This window comes from Blennius ocellaris (assembly GCF_963422515.1).
Source record: "Blennius ocellaris genome assembly, chromosome: 16".
NCBI lineage: Eukaryota > Metazoa > Chordata > Actinopteri > Blenniiformes > Blenniidae > Blennius > Blennius ocellaris.
Window position 1 is genome coordinate 5173216 of NC_137665.1, and position 16265 is coordinate 5189480.

At 41.6% G+C, this 16265-nt stretch overlaps 1 protein-coding gene across 1 annotated transcript; it reads left to right on the top strand.

Annotated features, from left to right (window-relative positions):
* Window positions 1–2322: 2322 nt before the first annotated feature.
* Window positions 2323–15138, top strand: LOC308140977 (voltage-dependent calcium channel gamma-4 subunit-like; the record flags this gene model as incomplete). The annotated part of the gene is made up of 4 exons (XM_080510963.1): window positions 2323–2545; window positions 12433–12516; window positions 13615–13755; window positions 14612–15138. The coding sequence occupies 4 exons, from the start codon at window positions 2323–2325 to the stop codon at window positions 15136–15138; spliced, it is 975 nt and encodes a 324-aa protein (XP_080367089.1).
* Window positions 15139–16265: the final 1127 nt, after the last annotated feature.

Here is a 16265-nt window from a genome sequence, read left to right on the forward strand (position 1 = left end):
TGGATCATAATAGCAGGGGCAGGTTAAATACCAGGATATTGCACTACTGTTAGGCAATGGAAAGGTCACTGCTGGTGCTGGAGACCCACAGACCTGCATGGTTTCAATGGCCTTAACTTCATTACGTCTGATGGATTGTAATGATTGGCTCATTATCAGTCTTTCTGCAGAGCTCTGATATGATACATTCATTACACTCAGGTGTGTTGGAGCAGAGGGACATTGAAAACATGGAGTGCCCATCCTGGCAACACAACGTAGCAGCATCACAAACTGTGGAGAGTTGATTTATACTTCTCCGAAAGCTCCAACCAAAACATCCTCCTCTTTGTTTTTTGGCTGATCTCTCCAGTGTTCACCACATTTCATGTGCCTCCACCTGGGCCTGCTTCCTTTATGGTTACCCCCCCCCCCCCCCCCCCCCCCCCCCCAAAAAAAAAAGCCTCCAAAGCAAAAAAAACAAAAAAAAAACGACCATGTCCTTCACTAGTCATGAATCTAATCTGAGATCTTCTCTTCCTGTCGAGCCCAGAAATCTCCAAAATCCTCTCTTCAGTTTATTTGGTATCTTTCCTCGGCACCAGAGTGAGACATCTCATCCAGGCCTTTGTAGCTCCCAAATGCTCAGCCTTAGCTGTCCCTTTTATCAGTTCATTTTTAATTCTGGGGTCAATCACAATGAAAATCTCAGTATTGTTCCTTTTCTACTTTTCTTGATGTTACTTACCACCTCTTCTCCTCAATGATCTTTGATCCAAATTGTCCAATTTCCCACAAGACACTGTCATCCTGAGGCTTAAATCAGCCCAGCCATGTTTGGGATGACTAAGGTTTTCAAATGACTTTCACACAAGATTGAGTGGTCGATAAAACATCCAATTTGGTCAGCATAAAATCAAATGTAACTGAAGGTATATTTTAAGTCAATATGTTGAGATTTCAATTTTTTTCCAAATTACTAATTGTATTTAATTGGTGTTTTGTTTTTTTATTACTTGAAATGTCTTTCAATGACCACATGCTATCAGGAATTGTTTTTATGGCACCTTGTCAGCTCAAGCCATCCAGGCACTGTGCTCTGAAATGCTTCTCTGTTGATATGGAAATCTTACATTTGGTGTAGAGATGCATTAAGCATTTCTTCCTTAATCTGGTGTTCACGTGAGCTGAATAGCTTTTCTTGCATGTTTAATAAGCCAATTTGTTAACTGCATGATCAGTCAGAAGCGAGCGAGAGCAGACTGTGCGTCTGAGACAGGAAAATCATATATTATTCATTATTTGTCTTGGGAGTTTTCTATTTATTTCATCTATCTATCTGTCTATCTGTCTATCTATCTATCTATCTATCTATCTATCTATCTATCTATCTATCTATCTATCTATCTATCTATCTATCTATCTATCTATCTATCTATCTATCTATCTATCTATCTTCTCTTTTTTCTTTCCTGCAGTGAGATAACCCGAGTAGTAATTTAATGTGCCTTTGTTGGTAACACACACTGACCAAGCTTCTAATTGCGTTTTTAATGGTTGGTTCCACTGGGAATTTGGCTTTTGTGCACCACAGAGATGCGCCGTTTTGCCAAAGCCTTTCATTAACACCCCCCAACCCCACCCCCACCCCTGCCCCCAACATCCAGTGTCACCGACGTCGTAGCTCACTATATGACTTTGGTCATATGGAACCTGAATCACCCCTGCGAGTTTGGAATTGTCTAAGATGAGACATTGTTTGCTTAATGCCACCCCAAGCATCCCACATGTTTTTTTTTTTATGAGTAAATGTTTCGATTGTAAATAGTAATTCCACCGTGAGTTTTCCTTTATTTATTAAACAGCACACTTCCTCTATTGGTTAGATTTGATGAGGGTGGGGTCTCATTTATGAGTCGCTGACGTAGCCCTGTTGGACATGGGTTTTAACAGAGACAGTCTGTGTGGGAAGGGAGAAAAGTACTTTGAGACAAAGATAAAGGAGCAGAAGCTCAATGAATCAAGTGTTGATAAGGTTTTAAATCTTTTGAAAAGGTGCGATGATGTCGTGCTTCTCTGCGCGCTACAAATCTGTGTAGAGCATTCGGAGTGGGCACAATTGGTGTCCTTTATTATTCACAGAAGCAACCAGTAGGTTTTAAGCATCGGGTGAACGTGTCAGACTCTGTCTTTACTTTTTCTACTTGGTTGCTCACTCCACTTTGACCACAGGAGCAGCGCAACTGGATGCACCTTGACGAGTATGACCCAAGGACCGGCGCCTTGACGCGCTCCGGTGCGTGAATGTTGGACCGGTCGTTGAGTGGACTAGTATGAAGCGCCATGGGTTGGTGTGACCGCGGGGTTCAAACGCTGCTGGCCACAGCGGGGGCTTTCGCTGCGTTCAGCCTGATGACCATAGCCATCGGGACGGACTACTGGCTTTATTCGAGGGCACACATCTGCAACGGCACCAACGCTACTGCAGACGAAACCCAGCCACAACCCAAAAGTAAGAAGGGCGATCTCACCCATTCCGGGCTGTGGAGGATCTGCTGTATCGAAGGTGAGCCACATACAAGTTCAGCTTCACTTTTTGGAATGCAACTTGTATATAAAATATTGCGCTATATTGTGTTATATATATATATATATATATATATTTTTGTTAGTTTACGGGAAAACAGTTTTCTAAGGGAATCGAGTCCTGTTCCCCGGTGCGCACAGCCGTATGAGCGCACAAATGGGTGCGCTCCCTTTACGCACGGTGAGCGTCTCAGTCTCGTGAAGAGTGCACTGTAAGAAAATAGACTATACTTGTAAAACAACTTTCAAGGGAGCAAAGTCAGACGTTGGACGTGTAAGAGTACACATGTGGAGATTTAAGTGGCATATTAACATAGCTATTAAATAAACGCACGGCGTCCAGCTGGATGCACTTCCCCAGCTGCCGGCCAACTGTTATGTTGCATTCGTCCAGCATGCCCAACACACACACGCGCGCATACATACACAGGGAATTCAACCTTATAGTCTACGAAGGAAAGTGACGCCAAGCCTGCGCGTCCCAGCCCATTCACTTTTAAGCCGGTGGCTGCCAGGAAATGCGCGCGCTATTAGTCTACTTTCATTCATGTCTTTATTGTATCCGATGCTGTTGCTTGGCAACATATCTGAAATCGCTATGGAAACATGCCCGGTGATTTATAAATAGACGACTCTTAGTTCACGTCATGTCCAAGCAATATAGGAAAAAAAACATTTTATAGTTACAGGAAATTACATGAATATTCCTTGTTTTTGTGTAGTTGGTTTAGAAAGTCTTTCTGAGGCATTTTACGGCTTTGGAAAAGAGGTGCGCTGGCAGTGACGTCTTTTTTCAGAGGCAGACAGACAGCCATTCATTGACCAATCTTCCTTCCGACCACCCCTTGACTCCTCGCCACCGCTGTCAGTGAGAGTCGATGCGTGGATCTGTGCACAGATCCAAATATTTGTCATGACGCACAAGCTGACAGCGACAGTTTTAAACATGTGCTTTTACAGGAAAGTAAAAATTAACTAACAAATTAATTAAGCTCGGATATTTCTACCGATCCGGAGTAGGCTACTGTTGTTCCTTAATGACAGGAGAAAAATGTTAGAACATAGTTCAGTGTTTCTCCAACTGCACAGCTGGCATCAATTAGGTGAGGCGCAGCAGTCATATGTATTCTGCATACAATCTGCATGGCAACTGGTTCTACAGTTTTAATCTACAATGTCTGTACTGTTATCTTAAGTAGTGATGAAAATAGTATTTCAGCAAAACTTAGGCAAGCAGTTCTGTGAAATGTATAATCGAACGGATGAGGAGTCCACCCAAAACTAAGCACATTGTGTTCCAAGCAGGAGCAGCAGAGCAGCCCTGAAACCTTACATGTGTTGTAGCATTTTTTCATATAAAGAAACAAATAGAAAGGAATAGATGGACCTATAGGCTATGCAATTACAAGAAGAAAACTAAAACCTTTCTTCTTATCTGTTAAGTCATTATTATTTAAATCCAGAGAAATGTATGCACAAATGTTCGTTTGCAGTTTCCCTTTAATGGTTTTGTTGCTTGTGTAAACACATTCACATGGAATACACTGAAAGGCTTTGGATTTTTTTTTTTCTGTTTTGATTTCATCAAATATAGAAAAATATAGCATTCTATTGCCTTTCTTTGCTTTGCGAAATGTGTTTGTGTTGGATCATTTCTGTGTTTGCCATGTCTTGTGGGTCTGTGATGTTGGTCTTGATTCACATTTTTAACCTTTTCACTGGTGCCTATACACACAGTGAGAGATGGGACTGTTGTCCATGATGACATTGTTTTGGAATCGTCCCGTGGTGAAGGTGGAAACGTCAGACAAATATGCCGGGCGTCCTGGTGCACTGTTAGATAGTTTCACTTCTGTGTGTCTAAAACCACAAGCTGGTGCATGGTGGCTCTGTTGTCATGGAGACTCATAAGTGTAGCAGAGAAGACAAGCTTGGAAGGCCCCCCCACCACCCTACACACACACACACACACACACACACACACACACACACACACACACACACACACACACACACACACACACACACACACACACACACCCTCCGGTCATAATGACAAATACACAGGTTATTGACAGGGACAGTCCTGTGTGAATCACAGCTTTGGGGGAGAACAATCAAAACATTTTTTTCAACAGATTACACCAACATGTCTTTCAGTGACATGACATTGCTGACACACACATGTGGCGACCATTCAGTCCTCTGCAGCCCCATTTTTCCTCCTCTTCCCAGAACCCAGTAATGAATGCACTTAGTGTTTCTGGCTACCTTGTTCATCAAGCATCACCACCTCTCCTCCAGCAGGCCTGAATGACAATTACAGAGCAGACAGGAATTTATCCAAACCAGGCTTCTTATGCACAAGCTCAACATTCCTCTCATGTGTTGGCTTCTGTGCATTTTATAACAGATTTCTTTTTTCTTTTCGCTTCAGCGTTTGCTTTCCCCACTCGAATGTTGTTAGACAAGGGTAGCACCCACAAGTGCTTGAGTGCAACTATAATTTGCATCAGAATTGGTAGTGCATAGGAAGCACTGTACATGGCACTGGTAAATAAATACAGTGCTGAGGCTCAGGAACAATCTTAACAACCCAATTAGCAGTTACATATTACAGTAAATGTTCGAGCTGGTGTTAGCTTGGTGTGAGTATGGGGGCATTTCCTTTTCTTGAGGTCACTGGATTTGTGTGTTTAGCAAGGAGGTGTTCTTTTAATGTTGTGTTAAGGGGGTGAGGGTGGGGGGGGTGGGGTGGGGGGGGGTCACTTCACTGTCTTCTCTATGCACCAGGAGTCTGTAATTAAAATGTAACAACTGAAGAGCCATGTGGGGGCACTAACTAGCCAACAGGCTCCACATTTCCACAGCGGTCAGTCCATTCTCTCATTCTGTTTGATGTGCTCCCTCCCTCTGGTACAATAGATTTCAATCCTTTAGTGTCATATTATCTTTCAGCTGGAATGTTTTGAACTGATGATGTACATGTCACGAGGGCCACATGAATCTGTGCAGGGGAATAAAATGTTGTTGGGCCAGTGATGACTCACTGTAATGACCAGTAAATCAACTGCTCAGGTCATTGTGTCACACAAAAAAACTCTAAAATGTTAAACTTTTATGATTAAAAAAATATAATTTTAACGACAGTTTGAATGTCCAGCCATCTACCAATGTTCTATACGCATTTTATCCAACTTAGGTCCCACCAATTCCAGCTGACTTTAGGCCAAAAGCAAGATACACTCGAGAGAGGTCAAAGGTCCAGGGTCATCACCGAGGGACAAACATTTACATGCAAAGTCAATTTAGAGACGCTTAATTTAACCAATTCACTTCATATGCAGGATTTTGGAGGGTTGGAATACCCAGAGTAAACCAACATACCCAAAGGGAAACGTGCAAACTCCACATAGAGAGCCAACAGAATGAAGAGGGGTTGTTGTCACTGTAAGGCAAGAGAGACACCAACACTTTGAAACGGCGTTTACCACCATAAATAAATAAGTGTCAGATTTACTTTAATGAACCAAATGATTTAACATAATGAAAGCTGAACAACCCATCAGCTCACTGTCAGATTCATTGATAAAGAATTGTATTGTGGTTCAATGTTTTTACTTAAGGTTTGTCTGCACTTTTAGCTTGACAGTCATAAAATTAAACAAATCGATTATGAAGATATACAAATGCACAAATAAAAAGGTAATCACAACAGTGCAACATCTCGAAGCTATGGTTCAGTGTGTCTCCTGAGGACTAATACAAATAATATAGAATGAGCTTTTCTCATCTACCCAAGGAGCTGGTCTTCCTCCCCAAAATCCCATCATGTTTCAATGGAGTCCCAGAAGGGATTAAATCAGCATTGGCTCTGCAGAATACAGAGCTTTTGCCAGTTTTTCTGAATGTGGTGGCCACTGTGGATTCTCTTGCATCCAGCGCTTGAAGAGGGTGACCTGAGTGGGATCCATGTGGCTGCAATCTGAAATCAACCGAATGCCACGAAAGCCTCCAAACTTGTCTTTCAATTAATGGATTTTAGTGGTGCCAGCATCAAGATTTTTTCTTCTTCTTTTGCCTCAGCAATCCAAGCTTCTCTTTTTTTCACAACCCATTTTGTAGTTTTTGCTCTGAGCGAGAATAGCTGTTGTCCAAGGTAGTATCATATTTTATGTGCAGATCCAAAAGTGATGCTGATTTTTCATCATCTCCTTAATCCTCCGTTTTTGACAAGCTGCACGTCTACTGTTGAGGTCATGGCTGAGACAATCTTTTTTCATTATCCCAACATTTAGATATAATTTGTATTGTGGGGAGATAATACAGATATTGAAACACTTTCACTTCACAGCAAGATTATCTTTCGGTTCAGATTGTTTGCTTCCTTGGACAACTCTAGTTCACTGTCATATTAAAAAACAAAAAACAAAAACAACAACATTTATTTGAGGTTAGTTTTTGACTCAAAAATGTGCGTAGAGGTCTGTGTCACTGTGTTTTACCCAGTGATGTGGTGGAGACCGGTCATGTTCCTCATCCAACACGCCACTTTAAGTTGGATAAAGCATTATACAAGATGGTTGGACTAAACGTCTGTGCAATTGGTAACTTTAAAGACTTCAGAAGTATATGTGGGACTTGATAAATAAAAAAAGACAGAAAAGAATGATGAAAGTCCTAATCAGAGGAAAGTGAATGCATGACGTGATGAGTGTCCTACCATGTGTGAAAACCCCGTAATTGTCTGAATGTTTTTGCAATTTATTTTACACTTCGATGACACTGTCTTAAGCATCATGTTGAGAACCCATTATATATTTACATTTTAACTAAATTGTAATGCATAACAACTGCCACGACTGACGACATGTGGCGACAGATCTCAGCCCTCATCCAGCAACTTGGCTACACACTCGCAGTCGAACCCTCGCAGAGCTGTGTTTGAAGCAACTGCAGCCTGGTGACAATTTAATTAACCAACTGTCAGTCATATCAACTCTGAATCACTGATGTATTCACCAAATTGCTTTTCTTTCATCCTCACTTGGGTTGGGGGAAAAAAATGGTGGAATTTGTTTGATTACACAGATGCTTTCATACTCTGGCATTCCCTGCTTCCAGAGTAATAATAAATGTATGCGCTGCTCAGTCTGACTGCATTTGATACCAAGCCACAGTAACAAAGCTCTCGCAATTTGAAGCTTTATGAAGCCTAATCATCCCACCTGCTGTAAACCTCAGAGCTCAGTGTGCACAGTCTCTGCAGATCTAAAGCAAATGAGGATGAAAGTTAAAAAGAAAGCGGCACAGTGCGCTGTAACTCCTGTTTGTTATGTGTGACATAACTATGGAGTAAATTACCCACTGCAGGCTCCGCAGCTATGCTGAAATGTAATATTAATGTCACTTTTGATTGATTTATTCATCAATCTGTTTGCAGAGCAACTGAAGTGCGAAACTGAGGAAGAGAGGGAATGTGTGACACGGAGCTTATTGCTATTACATACTGTACTCCTGGAGACACCAGACAGAGGCAGAGGCAACTTGATGAGGCAACGTTATTGGGTGTATTCCATGGAGGCTTTGCCCTCATTGGCTATTGGCTGAGCTGCGTTAATTCAAAGTAATGACGACGTGCATCATCCTGTTGCCAGTGGCACCGCAGCTGTGACAGCTGATTTTAGTGCAGCATGTGTATACGTTTCCACGTTCTCCTGTTTGTGTGCCTAGAAGTGCACACGTCTGGTTGTGTTGGCAGTCATGTACTCTTAAGCAGTGACATATCCGTTAAGGGGAAGTGGGTGTGTCGGGGAAGAGCCGTCTTTTATTTAATGGTTGTCAAAATACAATGTAAATGCCAAAAAGGCTCCTTGGAGGTGGTTTATGTAAATGAGCTTATCAAAGCCTAACAGGGGTTGCCATGCAGAAAAGGAGGAGATGCTCAGCATGGGGCTTTACATCCCCAGTCAGCCCAGGGAACCCATCATTTCTCACGTAATGTGTTCACTGTGTACAGCTTATTCCCAGTTTGTCACAACATTCAAACATCCTGCTAATTTCTTGATATATCATTTGTCGCCTGATAAATCTATGCAGCTTTCATTCCACTTTCTCACACTTTGGCCTTCAATGCAATCTCTCGTCTTCCTGATTTCCTTTTTCTGCTGTTTCAGTGACCACCTCAGCCAACTGGCTTCCCCTTTAATGTGGTCTCCTGCAATCTTTTTTCACAATCCCCACCATTCCTCTGCTCTCAGTCCTTTTGTTGTTTCATTTCCTCGTACCTTCTTCAGTTGTTTAATCTCCGCTTCTTTCTCTTCCTCCCTCCCTCCTCCATCCCTTCCGTCTTGTCAGTATTCAGGCTTTGTATGAAGGGTCCATCTCAACACCTGCGCACACGCAAACACACTGTGACGCACATGCACAAACACAAACACGTAGACACTGAGCTGATAACTGTCACTCATAAATCACAAGGCTCGAGGCGGCCACTTATAATTAGATTTCCAATCAGCTTCAATGTTGAACCATTTCCCCCCCTTTTGGCAATGCATATCGCGACAGAGGCATGTACATTTTGCTTTTATAGTAAAATATAAGCACACAGCCCCAGCGCTGCAGCATGATTTGGTGTTTACATGGCAATTAACAGAGCATTAAAGGTGTCTGTATTTTTCTCATCGAACCACGTGAGCCACGAGGTACAAAGTCTCACATTGCAGCTGAAAATAGTCCAAAGCTCCTTCTTTTTTCCATCAGTGACTAGACACAGAAACTTGTGCTCCATATCCACTGACTGATTTGACACTAATTAATTTGATGTCCCTTATTAAGAGGCAGACCTCGTTAATGGAAGCAAGTGTGGCCTTAAAAGCTGTGCAGCAGACAGTGCTGGTTGTGTGGTTCACCCTTTGGCACCTGGGAAATGGAGTTGACAGGTATTTGTCTGTACTCTGGTAATGGGAGGGATGGCGTTTATACAATAGGTCAGCTTTAATCCCTGCTGTTTGTTAAGTTATTAGAGATAATAGAGGGGTGCATTTTTAATAAAATAAAAGTTTGTTGCTTCCACAGGGAGGAGAAGATGAACTGTGGCTCATCCAATTGACTGTTCAGTAACCTGAACAGTAATTATTCCATTCATAAAGAAATTACCTTAACCTCTTAACCTGTACTAAAATTTGATTTTCTTAACATGCAAAAGTAGTGCGCAGTGACTCAAAAGAGCGATAGAAAGCTTGACATGTTTTAAGATAAGTCTCCTTGTGTGGCCTTTTTCAAAACCAAAATATAGCTCACAGAGGAAAAGATTAAACCATGTTTACCTCCTCTATTTTTGGATTTGTTAGCACATGTGGCTAATTACAGTGTTAATCAAGAATCCCATAATTAACAAAATTGGTTTCAAGTTTAACCTGAGATTAGGAATCACAATGTTGGGAGATACACAGCATTTAACATCATTTAATGAGTGTGACAGAGACTTTTCAACAAGTCTAATTTATTTAATATTATGTATTGCAGTGGTATCTGTCACAGGCCTTTTTTTTTTTAACATCAGTCATTGTTTTTATAGTCTTCTCAGAGATGATCATTCTCACTACTAATGCAAAACATAATGAGCAGGTAACAAGTATTCTGTACATTGGTTTTATGTGGTAATTTAATTAGGTACTGATTGCCCTCAATATGACATGAAGGGAATATGGTGCGTTAGCGTTTATGATGTAATTTTTTTTGCTACAAGACTTTGAAAATCCAATCTGTACATGTCAAAGGAACCCAATGTGTTGTGAGTGTTTGTGAGAGTTTGGGTGACAGAGAGCGTTTAGCATCGCTGTCAAGTTTTGGCAAATGATGGAGTGGAGGTGGATCTGCAGCTTTTCTTAGAGGTCAACTCTCTGGGGTTATCAGAGAAGAGAAATGGGAAGCTTCTTCCCTGAGGTGCATCGTATGAGTGAGTGAATGGGTGGATTGATGATAGAAGCAATAAACTCCAATGCAGTAATTGTATCTCATTCACTTAAGTGCAATTTGTTTTTGAGCGAAGATGCCTTCTTTGAGTGTCATGCATGAATATTTTATGCATTTATCTCATTCCCTTGCTTTTATCTTCTCATATCCATTGTTACTGATTTGCTTTTATCTAGTGAGCTGTCTTCTTTTATCCCGTGCTAATATGTGATGCTGTTATAAAATTGCAATATCATTTATAAATTAATAGAGTATCCGGGATTTTGAAGGTCCATTTATGATTTGACAAATCAGGGGCTGAAATGTATTCAGTTTGTAGTTAAAATGTATTATCAGGCTGGGGAAAAAATGCATTTCTACCATTCACTGAAGGCACTTTAGAAATGGATGCTGTTTTACTCAGAGAGGATAAAAGAAAATGCTCCCAATAAACCAATTTCACTAATAAGTTGGGTTGAGACATCCATCCATCCAGTTACATTCACAGCCACTAAATGACCTGACAAGCATGTTTTAGTTTTCCTGAGAAATCAGGCACATAAGATAACACAAACCTCACTCAGATTCAAACCAAGAGCTTTTTGCGATGCAATTTTTTAATGATTGCATTTTACCCTTGATAACATAACTGATAGTTGAAAGGTGCATTTAAGTTTCTCACACTGTTAAAATGTATGTGCAATTAAAACTTGCCCCACCCTCTGCTGTAAAAATCTGAAAAAGGATACACTTGCCATCGTCAATACAGCAAATAAAGAAACCGACTGATGTGCTGACAGTAACTCTCAGTGTTTACTGTTGCAAGTGGTCAGCATCTGGGATCCGGTTGAATGACGAGACACAAACATGAAAACATTGCACGAGGTGGAAATGCTCATGAAAAAAGAATCTTTAAAAAAAAAAAGAAGAAAAAAACATTTAAGAATACAGATATTGTTTACTAAATGAGCATGTTAAAAATACACAACACTCAAATGGTCAATGAATAATGAAAAAGCTCCAAGCAGCATCACCACTACTGCAATGAACACATCCATTAACCTCACCCCTCACCCCTTTCTCTCTAGACAAGGTGTTGTTTATACTCTGGCTCAATTACAGCATTAGACTTTTCTGAGCTTTAACCTCTTCCTCACTCACTCTATCTCCCTCTCACACATTGGCATTAAAAGCTTCCAGCGCATATTGTCTTTTCTTGTTCAAATAGACTTCTTGTTTCTTGTAGCGCTCAGGAATCCACCTGAGCTGGATTTGGACACGCACCACAACCCATCAAATCCCTGAAGGCGATGCAATCTTAATCATACCACCGTATAGTTCCACCAATTTTCCTGCTTCAAATATGTGTGTACTGAGCTGTGATCTTTAGTTTATAGGATTCGTGTTGTGGCTCCCTAAGCTCTCAACAATAGTTTGGGTCAAAGGTGAAAGTCTAAGTCAATGGCTAAAAATAAAAAAAAAGTATAATTAGTTTATGCAGGGTTTTCCCACTGGATTCATTCTAATGTGTGTGGTGAACGCTGAAAAAAAAGGACAAAACAACGACTTTAGCATTGTGTTCCGCAAATTGTCAACCAGTGTAAATAAAACCTGCCTGAAATTTGACCGAACAAACATGAAATATTAATAGGAGAGAAACAGAATCCGCTTGGTTTTCGCGCTGCTGCTTCTACCACTTTTATGCTGAACAGTTGCTCATAGGATTTGGCTTGCGTGTGTCGCATAACTAAATTCCAGAAACTTCCACAAAGCAGAGAAATAAAGCAATTTGCCAATATATTGCTCATAAGGAGTTCAACCGACTCCTCATTGGGGAGAAGCAGGGACTCCGACTGCACACCCACAACATACTTGAGCCACCTCCACCTAAACAGTGTCTTTGTCCTGCAGGCATCAATCAAGGCAGCTGCTACCGAATCAACCATTTCCCTGATGACAACGACTACGACACGGACAGCTCTGAATACCTGCTACGTAAGTTGCACCTCGCTCATGCTTTTTCCTGTGGCATTGCCATAACGGTCAATCCTTTGTTCTGCAGGTGAACCAGGAAGACGGCCGACCTTCAGTGCCTTTGTATTTGATTTTCAAAACAGACAATGCTCTTTTGTACGGAGGCTACTTTGAAATAGAGAACAAAGGCTTGGAGTGAGTGAAGTGATGATAGCAATAGTGATGCATTATGAGCATCATTAAACTACGATCATGCTTGATGATTTTTTGTTTTATGAGCAAAACAAAAATAAGTAAAAAAACGAATAGGAAAATATTTTTTGTATTTCACACAATGTAAAATGAAAATTATGTGGCGAGGAAGAACATTGTGTGCAATCAAAAAAAAAGTCTCTCATGCAGTCACAAGTTAAACAAAGTCCTGACTTTAATCTGCCTCACATTAGTCTTTGTAAAACTGACGTAAGTGGTCAATTTCTATTAAAATTCTTAAAATAGAAAAGTGAAAAACGAGCTTATGCATGAACTGTGATTGGTGTGTTACACAATAGATATTCAGTGTCGCAGAGGACTGTCATGTAAATCACAGCTGATGCTGTATCTCTCTAATATGCAAGGAAGAACAAAGAAGACTTATCAGACTTTGGACAAAGTTCAAACTCAGCCCATTAGCCAGACTAAATGAAAGGCCGGCTTAATAAAAGACTTTACAGCTGAATAAGCTCAGCCACTCTTGGAAAGTTGTAAAATGATGCAGTGATTCATTTTTTTTTTGGGTGTGGGGGGGGTGATTGCCAGCCAGGGCTCTTGTTGCAACCCACAGCTGATTAGGGAAGCTTTGTTACAACAAGACCTCAAAGTAGAAATGATAATGGAGATTTCAAAAATGGATGAAAGAGGAGATGGTGCTGGAAAGGAAAGGTCTCATGAGGTTGATGAAAAAACTTGCTGTTATCAATTCATGCAGTATTGATTGCTGGATTCTTTTGTTCCTTTATATTTCCTTTTTTCATTTTGTATTAAGCAGTCTTGGAAATTATTTTTTTTGTGGAATCAAATATGGCCTATAAAGTTGTGCTGAACCCAGTGACAAGAGCGTTTCCTCCCATGTCCCTGCAGGTATAGTTCGTGCCTCCAGCGTGTTCCCCATCCTCAGCACCGTTCTGCTGATGCTCGGTGGGCTGTGTGTCGGGGTTGGTCGAGTCTACAACAAGACGAACAACGTCCTCCTCAGCGCTGGCATCCTGTTTGTTGCTGCAGGTGAGTCGGGATGAAACGCAGCCTGTCAGCTTGTTGGAGGTCCCAGCGAGGGGCGATGGTGTGAGCTGGGGTCTCAATAAGAGAAAAAAAAGAGGCTCCATCATGCACCTGTGGTACCGTATCATACTGCAACAATGGCGCAATCAGAAAGACGAGCTCCTCTGTCTCCTGATGAAGGATGGCTTCTCCATTCATCATCACACACAAGTGATGAGGATACTTGTCATCACTGACTGATGCACAGAGAGGATTTATAGGTTTCATGACTGTTCGGAATAAAGTCATTTAAAATGATTCTATGTTCAAAGTTCTTTCGTATTTCACTGGTGTAACCTATTTATTTTGTATTTTTTTGATTAATAAAGAATTTATAAACACATTAGTTAGTTTCAAGGTTCCAAACCAGCCAACTGGTGCGGATATCAATCTTTATTCAAGATTGACATTAAGACTTTAATCTTCCCATTTCTCAACCCCATGATATTTATCTGAAGTGATCTGCACATAATCGTAAAGTTTCTTAAATTGACCTGCTGACAGACCCCATTGCCCATGCTTTTAGAAGACCACCACTGTAGAATCATTTGTCTCAGAAGCTCCAGTTCATCCGATCAGTATCTTCATTTAACTCATTACTAAAGAGATTATTGCCTTTTTATGGATTGAGTGGAAACCCCTTGAATTTTCTCCAAGAAAGACTGTATATCCCTTGTCTTTCTGATTTCTGATTTGCCAAAATACTACAGTGAATCGGAAAATGTTGTTAACACAATCCATTCTACAACATGTGCGAGCCTGCTGCGTTTTTCTTCATTTGGTTAAAGCATCAAAATATTTCCTCCCTGTTTCTCGCTAGGTCTGAGCAACATCATTGGCATCATCGTCTACATCTCCAGCAACGCCGGGGACCCCAATGACAAACGTGATGACGACAAGAAGTACACGTACTCCTATGGGTGGTCCTTCTACTTCGGCGCGCTGTCCTTCATTGTCGCTGAAACCGTGGCCGTCCTGGCCATCAACATCTACATTGAGAGAAATAAGGAAGTACGTTGGAGGGCACGGCGCGAGTTCATCCGTTCTCTCTCTTCCTCCTCCCCGTACTCGAGGATACCAAGCTTCCGCTATCGGCGGCGGGCGTCACACGCCAGCTCCCACTCAACAGAGGCCTCTCGGGAGAACTCACCGGTGGCCGGTATGAAGTGCGTGCCATCTTCCAGTGGACCCCTGGACGAGCTCTCCATGTACGCCCTAGCGAGGGACAGCGTGACAGACAACACGTACAGTCCTGAACATGACGTGGGCGCCGAGTTTCTCCAGGTCCATAATTGTTTCCCCAACGATTTGAAGGACGGGGTGAATCGCAGGACGACGCCGGTGTGAGGTGACGGTTCACCTGGAAGAAGCTGAGTGCGCTTCTAACAACCTGTCTGCTTACAGAGAGTCTGTGACCGAACCAAATGGAGACAAGCTGACCCTCAGCTGGATACAGAGTAAGCAAATACAAACAGATTTAACCATCTGTTTTAGAGATCGTTAACGTAGGAGTTTTTAAATCGTCCTTGCTGTAGCCAAAACAAATTCAGTATTATCCTTCAACCGTGCCAAAATGCTTAAATGAACAGTGTGCTGGTCACAACCCGTGTCTGTGCAGCAGTCGTCACACTTTGTGGGTAAACTTTGAGAGTGATGCATTGGAGTTTTGTTAAACAACAGTATTCTACCTGTATATTTATAACAAGGTGCTAAATGACATCAGAAACTACAACTTGAGAGTGGTCCATTAGTGTGTGATGTTGAAGTGTGAACCCACTTTTTTGATGTTGCCTTACACTGCGATCATTGACTTGAAAGGGTCTCTCATTTCTAACTCATTGTGCTTGTGTTTAGTCACAAATTAGGCCCTCAGGTAGTAAAGAGGACATTTTTGCTGTCCTAACAATGATCAAAGTTTCCATCCTGTCAATCCTTCCCCCCACACCTGTTAAATACCATGTTTCTCTTCCATCACGTGCAAGAAAGTACTGTAATATTCTGTATAGCTGCTTAACAAAACAATGGAAACTTGAAAAAAACATGGAAGGCCCAGACAGGACATGATAACAGGACTTGCAACAGTGAAAGAGGACATTTGGTCACCTTTAAAACATCTTGACTGCACTTTCATTTGCTGGAAATTCTTTACAAATATCACACTTTGGGAGTGAAGCAGTAAAACACACCCCACCAAGCCCCCGAGATTTTCTGTCCCTCCCCAGGGGAGGCACGTCCCGCACTTTGGAAACCACTGCTCTAAACAATATGAAAGGTTTCTGTCTCCCTTGCTGCCTCTTCCTTAATCTTTTTCCTCTCTGACATTTGTCAGTGGAACAAAATGTCTGTTGTGTCACGAGAGCGCCGCTGCTCGAAGGTTTTTTGGGGGTTTTTTTGTATTTATTCACTTCCGTATCAGTCTGCTATTCTTCCATCACAATCCCTGATGGATGTGACATTGTGTATGTGGCTGTCAC